The sequence below is a fragment of the Ceratosolen solmsi genome, unplaced genomic scaffold (genome assembly GCF_000503995.2).
Source record: "Ceratosolen solmsi marchali unplaced genomic scaffold, CerSol_1.0 scaffold15, whole genome shotgun sequence".
Classification (NCBI taxonomy): domain Eukaryota; kingdom Metazoa; phylum Arthropoda; class Insecta; order Hymenoptera; family Agaonidae; genus Ceratosolen; species Ceratosolen solmsi.
In genome coordinates, this window is record NW_011948434.1 from 1,098,425 (window position 1) to 1,110,896 (window position 12,472).

Here is a 12,472-nt window from a genome sequence, read left to right on the forward strand (position 1 = left end):
TTAATTACTAAAACTTTGAGATTAATGAAAGTTAAATGTTTAAAATTCTAGATAAAATAGTAAAATAACTTGAAAAATAAAACAAGTTATTTGATTAATAATATATTCATATCTTAATAAATAGCATCTAATATATTATTTAGTTTTTAATATACTAAAATTAATATTAAATTTAAGCAGTCTATTATTTGAATAGTAAAAATAAGTTTTAAGCAATTTGAAGCATTTATTAACTTTTTAAAATAAATTAATATTAATGATTGAAAATTGTGATATATAAATTCTAAAATATTTACCATACAATGAATTCAAGTAAAGAAATTTTTTTAAATTGTCCTAGTCAACTACTATTATGAAGTATTTCTTTAAAATATACAAATGTGAAAATAATTTAAAGATAACATTATAATATCTTCAAATTTTGCTTCAAAATTTTCCTGAATTATATATGCTTGATTATAATTTTAGAATAATAAATCTATTTGCGTAATAAATAAATTTCAATGCACTAGCATAAGCAATGTTTTCTATGGCTTACAATATAATTTATGGTCTTATACGTATTTAAAATGCATGTTTTTAAATGAATCATTTATCATATCAACGAGAAAATAAGAAACATGTACTTACTCAAGTCAAAGTTACGACAAAAAATATCATGTGAGTGCTAAGTCATTAACATCGTTTCTTTTTCAAATAAACGCAACAGTCTATTATTGTAAGCTATTTTAACTTTATGTAATAATATGTTTATGTTTCTTATATTATAATATAGTGATACAAGACCATTTAAAAGCCGATTAAACGATAAATTTGAATATTCATAGAAATTTATCCAATACCTTCGGAATATAAAAACTTAAAGCGTACTGAAATAATTTACTTACTTAAGCAAATTCCAATACATTTTTTATCAAAATATATATACAAAATTGTTTTTTTGTTAATTTAGATATATACGCTTAAATTTTATTAGAGCTTTGGAATATGTAGTTAAATAGATTAAAATATTTGAATACAAATTAACCTGACTACAAAACTTTTCGGAAGGCCAGAGGTGAGAAAGTTGCGACGGGGACGAGAAGTTGTGCACCGAAGTCGCAGGATTTTCAGACAAACGCAGCCACTGCAATGCTTTACTTCCCATGCTTAATAACATGCCCAATATTGATAAGATTATCAGGAAGATTTCTGATCTCTACTGCTGAGCTTATCTACTATATTCTATTGGTTCATCTTAATTCATCAAATTGCTTTAGAACTAGTCTCATCTCAACTATTTTATTAATATATTATTATATCGATAAGTATTATATCGCTAACTGCATAAAAATACTGTTCCTTAAGTTTTATTTATTGAAAAATTTTTTGTTGATTCTAAATATTGGCAAACCATAAAAAAGTAAATCTAATAATCGTTGTTCAAGATTGCTTAAAATACTAGTACCATAAATAAAAATTAAATCTGATGCAATAAAATTATGAAATAATATAAATTAATAAAATAAAATTTTTGAAAATCCATTATAAACTATTTAGCAATAGAATTATTAGCATTAATTAAATAAATAATCAAAAAATACTATTATAATCATTTCATAATTCATAACGTAAAATCAATATTAAGACAAAATCAAACTGAAAATATATTAGAAATCTGAAGTTAGTCATAAAGTTTCTATTAATTATTGATGAGAAGCGTGTTCTTTACATTATTGAATATGCCGAAGACTATTTAATAAAGTAAAATAAAATCATGTTAAACATTCATTCAAATATAGAAAACGTAGAAAACAAAATACTAGTTAAAATATGTTATGAATATAAAAGAATAAAAAGTAGCTATTAATTAATCGAATAATAAACAGATTGGCAGTCAACAAAAAAATACTATTAAAAGCAATACATACCAAACTTTATTGAATCAATTTCAATCTATCAGCAATATACATTTATACATTACGTATTAAAAATCAATGCAACTATAGGGCTTTTATCCAGCTTTATATAAATAATATAAAATTGAATTTTAGTTGAAAAAATAATGGATTGTTGCAAAATGGCAAACATAATTTCTGTGATCTATATATAATATCGATAATTCATACTCAATTTGAATATTTAATACAGATATTCAAATATATTAATTTAAAAAAGCTATCTTTACTTTAATTTGTTTAAGATCAATTAATTTGTAACTTTTAAATAGTTATGAATCGACATGACCTTTGATTTAATATTCTAGAATTAATAACTCCAAATTAAACTAATAACAATTTTAAGTTTACAAGAAATTGAACGATTAGTATTTAAAACTAATAAAACGTAATTATAAAGTTCAATATAGAAATAATATTTCACGTATCGCTTTACAGATAAATATTTAAATAAAATAAAAATAAAATCTCTTCATTTATAATATTATTTATAAACAAATTATCAATATTTTATCAAAAAAAGTTAAAATTTACTAGTTTACATTTTGTTTATTTACAATTTTATACAATTATTACAATTTTATTAATATTATTAATTACAAGTTTATTTTAAATCCAAGCCAACTCTCATATACTTTAAAATATTAACTTTAAAAAATTTAAACTCGATATTAATAAAATAATATTTTGCAGCAACTATTCAGTATATATGCAATTCATCAAGTTCTGATGAATTATTAAAGATCATAGTATCTTGAAAAAATAACATTAAAGATATTAAATGACTCGTCCTGATCATAATAATATTTAAAAACTCAACAAAAAATATAATTATTTATGAACTAAACTTATATCTTGTAAAATTGTAATATATTATTATATATTACAAAATCAAAGAAATTAAATTTTATACTAAAATGATTATTTTATAACATATATACATTGAACCTTAGCGCAGTATGTTCCACAAAATTAATTTTAAATTAAAAACTTTGGATTTAGTAATATAACTGATCAAACTAACAAATTTATAAATTATTAATTTTTATTATTCTAGAATTTAGATATCATAAACATTATTTTCAAGTAAAAAACGTAATTAAATAATTTTTATATAACTCAAAAAATTTTTTAAATACATTCGTATAGTTTTAAATGCTTTCCTATTTTTAATTAATTTATACATTTTTTACAAAACTTCATATTTACATTTTATAGAAGTTGTTATAAAATCTTTTTTATAAACTTTCTTCATAAAATAAGTTGTACATATGCATATTACGCTATTCGTGACATATAAATTCTAAAAGTATTTATCACATCTAAAATGAATATTTTTAATTTTTTTAATTAAAACCTATCTTTTAAAAGTATATTCAACATATTCAAAAATTACAAAACAAACTCAAATATATTTTTTATCAAATAAATAAAAAATTAAATATTTAGAAATTATATCAATGAAATCGTTGATTTATATATTTCAGTTACCCGTTTTTTTTTATTTTATATTCATTCAAATGATGCCATATTATATCTTCCTTGCCAATTATCGATGACATTTTATAATACGCATTTTCAAAATCTCGCATATCATTAATTTTCAGCTTAATATTATTTTTTTTTACTTTACTGATTTGACAATAGAATGTGTTATTAAAAATGTATAGATCCACCCATTTGTTCTATTTTTAAGAATTTACATTTATCAAATACTAGAATAACGATTGTAATATTAATTTACAAAATTCTTAGAAAATATTTTTCGATTGATTAAAAATAATTGGAACTCTATTTAAAAATACTTAAGTAATACTAATAAGACAAAAATGAAATTGAATTAAAAAATCTTTAATATTTTAACTAAACATGTTATATTTTATAATGAAATATATTTGTTATTTACTTTTAATTTAGTTTTGAATATTTAAAAAAGTATTTAATATATTTTAAGAACGATTATCATCATATTTTGTAAATCTGACTAACTCCCACGTAGTAATTTACAAAGTTTTTAATATTTTATAAATGCATTTCTTATTAGATCTAAAGCAGTAAGTTGTATTAAAATATGTTTTTAATTAATTATGCGAATTTAAGATTCAAATTATTAAATATCATTAGTGTATGTATGGAAGTAATACATCAAAATTAACACCAAGAATCATTTATTTATTCATTTTCAAGCATAAGTTATTTTACTAATTAAAAGGCAGTACTCAATTATACAAAATTCATACTTTTTAAATAACTTCCTATGATATTTAAGAAAGCCCAATTATAAATCTGTTTGAAATATAAATTTATTATACATATTGTGTTATATTATACATATTGTGATTAATATCTGATTAATATGAATATTAATTTTGATGCATTTTATTTTTTTTCGTTTTGGAGAATTGTTTAGATTCACATTAATTCATTTAATAAATTTATTAAAGATATACATGATATGTAAAATAATGATATCAAATTAAAAATAATTTAACGATTCGTTTCTTTCCCATAATTATTTACAATATATTCGTTTTTTCGTTTATCAGTCATCTACAATCATTTTTATTAAATAACTAATCTCTGTACTAAAGCAACTTCGCAGGCGACATCTAATTGTCAATTTCAGTAACTATAAAATGTGAAGGGATACATCGATGCTAGTAATTAGATGTAGTTGTTGAATTGTTAGATAGATCTGTAATTTAAAGAATGAAATTGTTTAATGATATGGATTTAATTTATAAAAAATTAAAATTTTTTTGAGTATTTAATTTTAATTTGTAAATTACTTTTAGATAGTTATAAAATATAACAAATTATAATTTAATAGTTTTTTAATCTTTCTTGTATGACTATTATTATTTAATTGGAAATTTTTCTGTCATTGAATTAGAGCCAAACTTTTTATAATGAATATCACTAAACCGTTTTTTACTTGAGAATAAAAAGAAAAGAAACTGTCTAGAATGCAAAGTACATTACTTACATAAATAGTTTAATTTTCATTTCATAACATCAATAAAACTTTCAACAAAAAGAACTTACAAGCGTGAATTTAAAATTAAACACCAGTTAATTTTCATTTATTAACTCATTTCTATTTGTAATTATTAATAAAAAAATGAAAGAAAATATTTTATATAAGTAGTTCATTTTTCTTAAATTATTTATTTGTATATCAATTTTTATATTTTATTTTATTACGGAATTTGTATTTTACTGAATAAATTATTTCTCAATTAAAATTGTTTACAACTGCTCATACTCCAAATTTATATTTTAAAAGTAATTTTGTTCTTTTAATACCAAATATTTATCAAATTAGTATCAGCTTCATATCATTATATAAAATATTAACGACTGTAAACTTTTATATGAGACTTCTTAATATTAATTTGGCATTTATTTTTATATATATTATAAAGAAAGTATATATAATTTTATTATTAATGTAAACAATTTTGGTTTTCTGTATAGAGTAAAAACAATTGTAATAAATAGGATTGGCTAAGGAAGACTGCCACACACTATCAGCCTTATGCTGGATTCATGCCATGATGCCTAATTTCAGAAAATGTATTCCTACTATTCCACAAGCAAACCAGAGCTGCAATTCCAAAACCAATACCGCCTCCAACTGCGCATTTCTTTAGACCAGCTAAAAAATTATAATCAACTGTAAAAATTTATATATATTGCTAAATGTAGATTTGTTCTACAAATTTAAATTGTAAAATTTTTAAGTTTTGATATATGATTTTATTTTAAGAAAATATTATTACCTGTAGATTTAAAAAGCATGCCTGTTGCAGTGGCAGCAACCAAAGTATTTAAGGAATCATCAGTCCCTCTAGCATAAGAAAATAGTACACCAAATCCACTATACATTACAGACACAACGCCAAATGTATTTGCTATTGATGAACCATGTTTCATTACATGATTAATTAGTCTGAAAATAGAAATAAATCAAAAGTAAAGAAAATTCGTGAATACAAAAAATAAATTAATAATTTCTTTGTTACATGTAAAGTATTTATAAATTCAACAAATCATATTTCATATATATTAATCTTCAAAAATATTTAAAGTTGATTAATTTTCTTTTACATTTTAATTTTAAAAAATTATACTCTCTTTAGATGCAGTTTCTATCCACTTATTATATCAATTTTTAGAATACATATCGACTACATCCTTCTAATAATATTTGTACTGTCAAACTTTTATAAAGTAATTGTGTAATCTAAAATATTTTTTATGGAATTAATAATTTGTCAATTTAACTCATTGAATAATTAAGAAACATTGACTTAAATATAAATTATTATTTAATTACATGTAATAAAGATTTGTAAAATAATGATCTTAACGATAACCTAAACTTATTAACTAAATGAAATAAAAAAATATTTTTTTTCATAATATATATATATATATATTTATGTTTATTATTAACCAAATTCTAATTAACTTATCTATAAATTACGATTAATTTTTTCATTAACACAATTTTTACCTATTATTTTAATATTTTAATATCTTGGTATTTATTTTTAGCAAAATATGGTTAAAATTCAAAATAATAATTTAAAGTCTTTAATAAGCATACTGTGTTCTACGTAATTTTCCAGTTTGCCCTGCTATTGTTGTTACTTTCAATCCTTTATAAAATCCTGTGATGCCTCCAATTCCACCTCCAATTATACATGCTGCCCCAATTTGACTGAAAGCTAATTCAAATCTACCCCTTTGTTTTACAGCTCCTTCTGGGAATATAAATTCTGGTTGACTAGGAGGGAAATACACTGGATCATAATTTAAATATGGACTCAATGAAGATATACTGGGTTGATTTATAACTGTAAATATAGTATTATATTATAAACAAACATCATTACTGTAATTAATTTTTTTTAAATTTATAAAGATAAGAGAATGAATCAGTATACTTTTTATAACAGTGATTACTTTTTAATTATCGTACTATATTACTAATAAATTATATAGTATTATATATATCTATAATATATAATCTTAGCAAAAACATTTATATCTATCTGATATTGATCTAGGTTATAGGGAATTTATCAGTTTTCATTCTAATTTAATGCAATATTGTGGCATGTATGCATCCACACACAACACAAGCACATGTTATTTTTTATAATTAATAAATAAATATAATGGTATAAATTCCAGTATATATTATAAATATTAGTATACAAATGTTTTTGAATGTTTAAATGCATTTACGTTATACGATGAAACGTGACATCATAGTATTTCAAGTTTGATAGTATTCAAGTTTTTTAATATATCAAACCTAGATTAATCATTAATTTTTAAAGAATATTTTATAAAATATAATAGTTATATAAGTTGCAATACAATCATATTAAAATTTAAAAAATAAGAACACATTTTCATTATTTAGAGGTTATAAAAAATAATATTTTATTTTAGGATTTTAAAATTAAAAATTAAATTTTTATTTACCTGAACTGTTTTTATTGTGTATTCGAGGATTATCCGTATTTTCATTACGTAAATCTATCATTTTGAAAGAAATTAATTTATTATATACCGACTGATAATGTTAATCGAACGCAACTATGACAAAAAGTTTCAAGTACTCGATTAAAGTAAAGGTTAACCAACATGACGGAAAAAAACTTCTAAACATATTTATTTTTAGATTTTTCTTGAAGAAATGTATAAAATATAAATATCTAATTCAAATTATTATAAAATTCAAATCGTTTTATTTAAGAAAATCAAGTTTATAAATGCATTCTATTCAAACTATAATTTTATATTACTATATAGTAAAATAATACTTAATTATTATGAAATACATATACAAATATTTCTAATGTTTTAAAAAAGAAGTTTTTAGACACAATTATTATCAAATATTTGTTAATATTTTTAATTAATAGAATCATTGTTATAAAATGTATTATATTATATTTATTATATTATATTATATTATATTATTTAAGTAATATTTATATAAAATGTAAAATATTTTAATTAGCTTCAGTATTAAACAGTTTGTAATCCTTTAGCATCTCTCTTTTATCTTCAAAATAATTTCTATACCATGCAATGTGCTCAATTTTTTCATTAACACTCATATATGGATTCTTCGATAATCCTATACATACTAATTCCATAAAATGTCTTAGTGGGCCTTTCTCTGGACACCAATGTTTCAAATTATGTTCCAAAAAAATATGTTCAGAAAAGTGTATTTTTTCTTCTTCTTCCATATCTATAAAATAAAAATATTTGTAAAATATTTTAAATCATCTTTAATGCTTGCCTAGTACCTTGTTCATTGTTGATTGGAAATTTCCAAATCATTCCTTTTTCAGTCCATTCGATCATTTCTTGAAATATGTTTTGTGGAGTATTAATTACTAGCAATTTAAGCTCTCTGGATTGTAGTACTTTCCACATTGCTAAATCGACGTTTCTTGACTCTTTTATAGGTAAATCTTTTAAGAATTGAAAATATTCTTCAACACAAAAGTTTAAATTTATTTTTGAAAGATTACTAAAATAATATAATGTATTTATTGTCATAAATTTTTAATTATATTGTAACATAATTATAGAAAATAAAAATAAAATTTTATGTGAAACCTTTGATAAAATGAAACTCTATTTATTGATCTTGATATAGTTTTATTTTTATTAAAATATTTTGATTTTCTTTGCTTAATAACTTTCATATTTGTTAATATATCACTATAAAAACAATTGATAATAAATTATATAAATTCATAATTATTATAATATAAAATTAAAAATTATATAAGTAATAAGACACATATTTACCTAAGATTACTAGTTGCTTCCTGTGTCAAAAATGTTTCTTTATATTCATTATTACTTCTTTGGTTTTGAGTATCTATTTTATTTAATAATTCTGATTCTATTTTATTACTATTATCACCAATAACTGTTGCTATACTCTTTACTGCATCTTTTAATTGTTTATCTACAGAAGATTGTGAAATAAAACATAAGTAAATTTTAAAATATAATAATGTGTGTCACAAACCAAATGAATCATCAATATTGTTTTGTTCTGTCTTTGGATTTTTAAATTGAACTTTTTTTGTCATATATGTAATTTTAGATGCATTGCAATTAGTATTGCTCATTTTCTAAACAAATATAAAAACAATTAACATTTAAAATAAAATTATAATACCTATAATAAAAATCATTACATTTGAAAATAAATTTAATAATCTATTAAGATTTTCAGTTGTATTATTCAAATTTTCATTGTGGTTACTTTTTTTTGTTTCTATATGCATATTCCTTTTCACTTCACTATCAGAATCAGATTCTGAAGAATCTGAAAAATTTGTAGAATCTGACGAGGATGAAAAATCATTGAAATGAAATATTTTAACAGATTTGTACATCCATCTTGATAATTTTTTAAAATTATATATTCTTCTGAAATTAATAAAAACAACTTTTAACTAAATATACAAATTATTTATAAATAAAACTATAACTAAAATATTAATAAAATCATATGTTTGTCATAAATTATTAAAGTTTATTAAATATTTGTAGTTACCTATGATCACAATGTATTAACAGCATTTTATTTATTTGATATTCTATAACAAAGATTTTTATAACACGTAAAAGCTGTTTATTTAAGCATTTGCATTAATATTTAAAAAATAAAAATAGATTTCTAAATTATAAATTATAGAAATTAACGATTTGATCTAATTTATTTTAAGCCTTAATAATCCTTTTACATTATAACTTAATGATTTCAAAAACCCAATAAATTTATATATTTGAATCGCAATATCTAATATCTCTAATTATAATTGAGATATAAATTTAATCTAAAAAAAAATATATATATAATCCAATCAATTCGAAATAAAATATAGTAAATACATTTAAATAATGTTAGGTTATTAAATAATATTGCCCCATGATACTTAACCCTTGAAATTCTAACAGTTTCTATTCACCATTGCAGACATTACATAAAATGTATGCTTCATAATATAAGTAGATAGGAGATTAAATTTTTAATTTAATTTAGTAGATAAAAATTATTTAAATTAATAAATTAAATAGTTATATTTTACTTAATGATTTAATTAGATTTATTTAATTAAATAATTTTCCAGTTTTTATTTCATTTATATTTCATTAATTAATTTTCTGAAAATTTGTTGAATATTTTATATTTACAACACATTTTATATATTTACAATTACTTGAATAAAATAATAAAAACAGTAGATTTTTTGCACAGTCAAAAATATTTTGAACTTTTGTTAGTAAAAATTCATAACAAAACTAATTAATGATCAATATAATGCTTAAGACAATTTAAACTAAAAATTATATACTGTAAATATAAAAAAATATATATATAAATAAATTATTTAGAATTTTATTACTAAAAAACCAAATTATTAATTAATTAAGTACTAATTAATTAATGATATTAACATTTTACATGTTTTATTTACACTTTTGAAATGCAAGTCAATCATAGAATATCTGTAAAAATAAGAGCTCATTAAAGTTTTAAAAGGTAAAATTTGAGAATAATCATATAAAACCTTAAATTTACTAGATAATATTATAAACAAAAAAATAATAAAAAAATGAGTACGATACTGATTGGTAATTATTGAATTCGAACTCTAAATCGGATTGGTTATTGCATTGAAGAGCATAAATTAAAATTGAAAATTCCAGATATTTAAAATTTTGAAAAATCACTAATTGAATATAATACAAATTTATTGTAATTAAACTCATTAAGACTGATAATTATCACGAACTAAATCTCATGGTTTCATTAAATGTTATACATTACTATTAAAAGTTTATATAGTGAATAGTTATATATGAAGCATTTAAAATTAATATAACACTCAAATACGTATTAAAAATATTTTCCAAACATAAAACTTCACAACTGTCTGTCTTCATATTTTTATATTTATATATTGAGTATGTATAAAGCGCAAATATTTAAAATTATTAAGTCAGAAAATTGTTGAAATAATGAAATACTTAAAAATAGTTTTAAAAATATAAACTATAGAGATTATATACAAAACTTATATATGACATAAGTACTATTCACATACGTCAGCTGATTAATTTCTAACGTAATTATTTTTTTATAAAAGTGTATTTAATATTTAATAAGTTTTTTCCTTTAAAAACAATTAAATTACGTGGTATATAAAAAATGGGTTATAATTAATTACATGATTGTTTTGTAAAATAAAAAATATATTTATTACTTATGATCAATTTCTAGATAATTTAAAATAATAATTAATAATTGAAACTTCTAAATTATTTTATTATATAACAAAATGTCACCGGAACCAACACAAGAACCAATAGATAATGTAAATAATTCTAATATAAATGTTAATATTATTACTGGACTTGAACTTAATAACGATAATCAAGATGCTGCACTGGCTGGATATATGCCTCTTTCTGATAATCTAGTTGAAAGAGAAACGTTAGAAGAAGATGATAGTGAAGAAGTATATATTTCAAATTTAAATATAGAAATTTAATTGGAATAATTATTAGAATTTACTTTGATAACTAATTCTATAATATTCATCTAAAATTTATTTGACATATTTGTAACAATTGAATTTCATTAGGAATTTGAATGGGATTTAATATCTTCACAATCTCAACAAACCATGAATAATGAAGAAGAATCATTAATTAGATCAGAAACATTAGAAGTTTGGTCTTCTCAATCAAATACATCAAACATTGATTTAGATGCAGATAAAATTAATCAAGTCAAAACAGCAATGGCTTCCTTCATATTACCAAATACAGCAATACCACAATGGGCAAATTATATATCAGAGGATCAATGGAAAGAACAACTTATACTACGTATAAAGGAGATACAGAAAAAATAAACAGTAAAAGTAAATAGTTATTAACTATGAGATAATTTTGCTTTCTAATGTATTATAGTATGCCTCTCTATTATGACTTTACTATTAAAATATTGATAAATATATTATTATATAAATACATACATAATATTGAAAAATAACTTAAATTTTTATTAAAACCCAGGTAATTAATTTTTAAATTCCACATAAACCATAAGACAATTTCTTATGTAAATAAATATTTGAAATATAAACTTAAATACATAGTTTGATAGAAAAGTGTAAATTATGTATTCGAATTTAACTATTCAATTTTTAATTAATTATAATAAATCTTATTTTATTCAACATCAATAGGAAATAGGAAATACTAAAATCAATGTATGATACAATAAATATTGGATATTTCATATTCATAATTAAATTTTTTTATTCAATTTATAATGCTACAAGCACAATCACTTTATAATTTTTATAAATAGATGAAACATAGTTGAATGCAAAATATAATTATTAATTAAATACCTTATTACGTCAGTTGTATTTTTTTTAACTTCGTTTATTTATTAAACTAATTTTGAT

The 12,472-nt window shown here is 20.2% G+C and overlaps 4 protein-coding genes across 4 annotated transcripts; 1 reads left to right on the top strand and 3 right to left on the bottom strand.

Annotated features, from left to right (window-relative positions):
• Window positions 1–4,409: 4,409 nt before the first annotated feature.
• Window positions 4,410–7,568, bottom strand: Tim23 (translocase of inner mitochondrial membrane 23). Its single transcript, XM_011502721.1, has 5 exons — window positions 7,437–7,568; window positions 6,550–6,799; window positions 5,720–5,889; window positions 5,466–5,595; window positions 4,410–4,632 (listed from the first exon to the last, which is right to left on the bottom strand). Exons 1-4 carry the CDS (start codon window positions 7,495–7,497, stop codon window positions 5,474–5,476), a joined length of 603 nt encoding a protein of 200 aa, XP_011501023.1. The 5' UTR covers window positions 7,498–7,568; the 3' UTR covers window positions 4,410–4,632; window positions 5,466–5,473.
• Window positions 7,569–7,944: 376 nt separating this feature from the next.
• Window positions 7,945–8,495, bottom strand: mRpS31 (mitochondrial ribosomal protein S31). Its single transcript, XM_011502722.1, has 2 exons — window positions 8,273–8,495; window positions 7,945–8,214 (listed from the first exon to the last, which is right to left on the bottom strand). The coding sequence occupies exons 1-2, from the start codon at window positions 8,400–8,402 to the stop codon at window positions 7,970–7,972; spliced, it is 375 nt and encodes a 124-aa protein (XP_011501024.1). The 5' UTR covers window positions 8,403–8,495; the 3' UTR covers window positions 7,945–7,969.
• Window positions 8,405–9,112, bottom strand: LOC105364845 (uncharacterized). Its single transcript, XM_011502875.1, has 4 exons — window positions 9,010–9,112; window positions 8,784–8,946; window positions 8,664–8,693; window positions 8,405–8,423 (listed from the first exon to the last, which is right to left on the bottom strand). Exons 1-4 carry the CDS (start codon window positions 9,110–9,112, stop codon window positions 8,405–8,407), a joined length of 315 nt encoding a protein of 104 aa, XP_011501177.1.
• A 2,159-nt stretch (window positions 9,113–11,271) lies between these two features.
• LOC105364716 (uncharacterized) lies at window positions 11,272–11,975 on the top strand. Its single transcript, XM_011502724.1, has 2 exons — window positions 11,272–11,512; window positions 11,639–11,975. The coding sequence occupies exons 1-2, from the start codon at window positions 11,333–11,335 to the stop codon at window positions 11,909–11,911; spliced, it is 453 nt and encodes a 150-aa protein (XP_011501026.1). The 5' UTR covers window positions 11,272–11,332; the 3' UTR covers window positions 11,912–11,975.
• The last annotated feature ends 497 nt before the right edge of the window (window positions 11,976–12,472 follow it).

Bases quoted from the DNA above. Each gene is read 5' to 3' on its own strand.
- mRpS31 (XM_011502722.1), bottom strand. From the start codon at position 8,402: ATGTGGAAAGTACTACAATCCAGAGAGCTTAAATTGCTAGTAATTAAT. The intron at 8,215-8,272 runs GTACTAGGCAAG...TTTATTTTATAG, and splicing joins TCCAATCAACAATGAACAAG to ATATGGAAGAAGAAGAAAAA.
- Tim23 (XM_011502721.1), bottom strand. From the start codon at position 7,497: ATGATAGATTTACGTAATGAAAATACGGATAATCCTCGAATACACAAT. The intron at 6,800-7,436 runs GTAAATAAAAAT...CTATATTTACAG, and splicing joins ACACAATAAAAACAGTTCAG to TTATAAATCAACCCAGTATA. The intron at 5,890-6,549 runs GTATGCTTATTA...TTCTATTTTCAG, and splicing joins GGAAAATTACGTAGAACACA to ACTAATTAATCATGTAATGA.
- LOC105364716 (XM_011502724.1), top strand. From the start codon at position 11,333: ATGTCACCGGAACCAACACAAGAACCAATAGATAATGTAAATAATTCT. The intron at 11,513-11,638 runs GTATATATTTCA...GAATTTCATTAG, and splicing joins AAGAAGATGATAGTGAAGAA to GAATTTGAATGGGATTTAAT.
- LOC105364845 (XM_011502875.1), bottom strand. From the start codon at position 9,112: ATGAGCAATACTAATTGCAATGCATCTAAAATTACATATATGACAAAA. The intron at 8,947-9,009 runs GTTTGTGACACA...AATCTTCTGTAG, and splicing joins CAATATTGATGATTCATTTG to ATAAACAATTAAAAGATGCA. The intron at 8,694-8,783 runs GTAAATATGTGT...TTGTTTTTATAG, and splicing joins GAAGCAACTAGTAATCTTAG to TGATATATTAACAAATATGA.